General features: G+C 40.5%; 1 protein-coding gene across 1 annotated transcript in view; it reads right to left on the bottom strand.

The window, feature by feature from the left end:
* ABRAXAS2 (abraxas 2, BRISC complex subunit) overlaps window positions 1-1,364 on the bottom strand; it is a 24,311-nt gene that overhangs the window by 7,960 nt on the left and 14,987 nt on the right. Inside the window, exon 5 of the mRNA XM_004374973.2 lies at window positions 331-521. Coding sequence (XP_004375030.1) covers window positions 331-521 — 191 coding nt within the window. The remainder of the gene's footprint in view (window positions 1-330; window positions 522-1,364) is intronic.

The raw sequence follows: 1,364 nt of genomic DNA, 5'->3' as shown, positions 1-1,364 counted from the left end.
CAGCAGTAAAGTTGTACACCCACACCATGGACTACGGAGAAGCAAACCACGAGTCCTAGCTGTTTATTCCTATGTGCGTTCTATGCACATAAACGTGTTTTACTAACGCTTCTTGGTTCAAAAGAAGTTTTAACTTACACCGATGACACTGACAACTGACAAGGAGACCCTCTCTAGCTACAAAGAGACCCAGCTGAAGAGAATTATACAAGATTTTCTTTAAAGACGATATGAACTGCATGCAACATAATGCGTTTCAAAGTTCTGACTCTCCGTTACTCGCACCAACATCTCCCCGTTTATGATGGCCGGTGGGAGGGCTTTCTTTACCTCCGATTTGGTCTGAAGAGAACGTACTCTAAAGCATGGGTGGAGCTGTTGGCAGTGGAGATGGAACTGAAGAGAAGGAAGACGAGGTCGGGTGCGCCAAGGAGCCGGGTGAGCTGTTTGTGGATAACCTGTTCTCTGTAGGACATCTGCTGCTGCGTATTTCGCCGAAATCTGTACCACCCAATAACTTTCTGCCGGCAAAAGCAGAAGGAAACATAGTAAAAAACTGAAAACCCAAGGTCCATCGACAGGTAAATGGATAAGCAAACGTGCTATGTCCATGCCATGGAATCCTACTCAGTAATAAGGAACAAATTACTGGTATATACAACACCATGGATGAATCCAAAAAGAATTATGCTGAAAGAAGCCAGACTCCCCACCCACCTTGCCCCGCCCGCAAAGTATATGCTATAGAATTCCATTTATATAAAATTCTAGAAAATGAAAACTAATCTATAGTGACATAAAGCAGATCAGTGGTTGACAGGGATGGGAGAGGTAGGAAGGCGGGACTAGAAAAGGGCAGGAGAAAACTTTTCCAGGTGATGGATATGTTCATTATCCAATGATGGTAACGGTTTCACAGGGTGTATACATATGTCAAAACTTACCAAAGTCTACACTCTAAATACTTGTAGTTTATTGTACATAAACTGATTTCAATTGTTACATTTCATTTGTATTTTCTGAGAAGTGGGGAGCCTTAGAAATGTATTTTAGGTATCAACTGATAATAAGCAACTTACTGATTTGATATTTGTCAAAAAGATTTCCCCATCATTCTGATCAATGAAGATGAGATGCCAAATTAATTCCCATTGGTGACAGCTACAATTCTACATTTTAGAGCTAACAAGTTAGTTGCAAGACTACTGAGAAACTAGGTCTTTATGTTGGAAAGCAAGTATTTAATAGCTGTGTTTGGGCCATCATGAAAAATTATGGATACCTTTCCCTAAAGTCTCACATCTGCTGAAATTTTATAGATAATTTTCAGAGGCTAAAGTGACAAGGTGACTTCCCTCTCTTCT

This window comes from Trichechus manatus, unplaced genomic scaffold, assembly GCF_000243295.1.
Source record: "Trichechus manatus latirostris isolate Lorelei unplaced genomic scaffold, TriManLat1.0 scaffold00031, whole genome shotgun sequence".
Lineage (NCBI taxonomy): Eukaryota > Metazoa > Chordata > Mammalia > Sirenia > Trichechidae > Trichechus > Trichechus manatus.
This window is presented reverse-complemented; position numbering and strand designations above follow the sequence as displayed.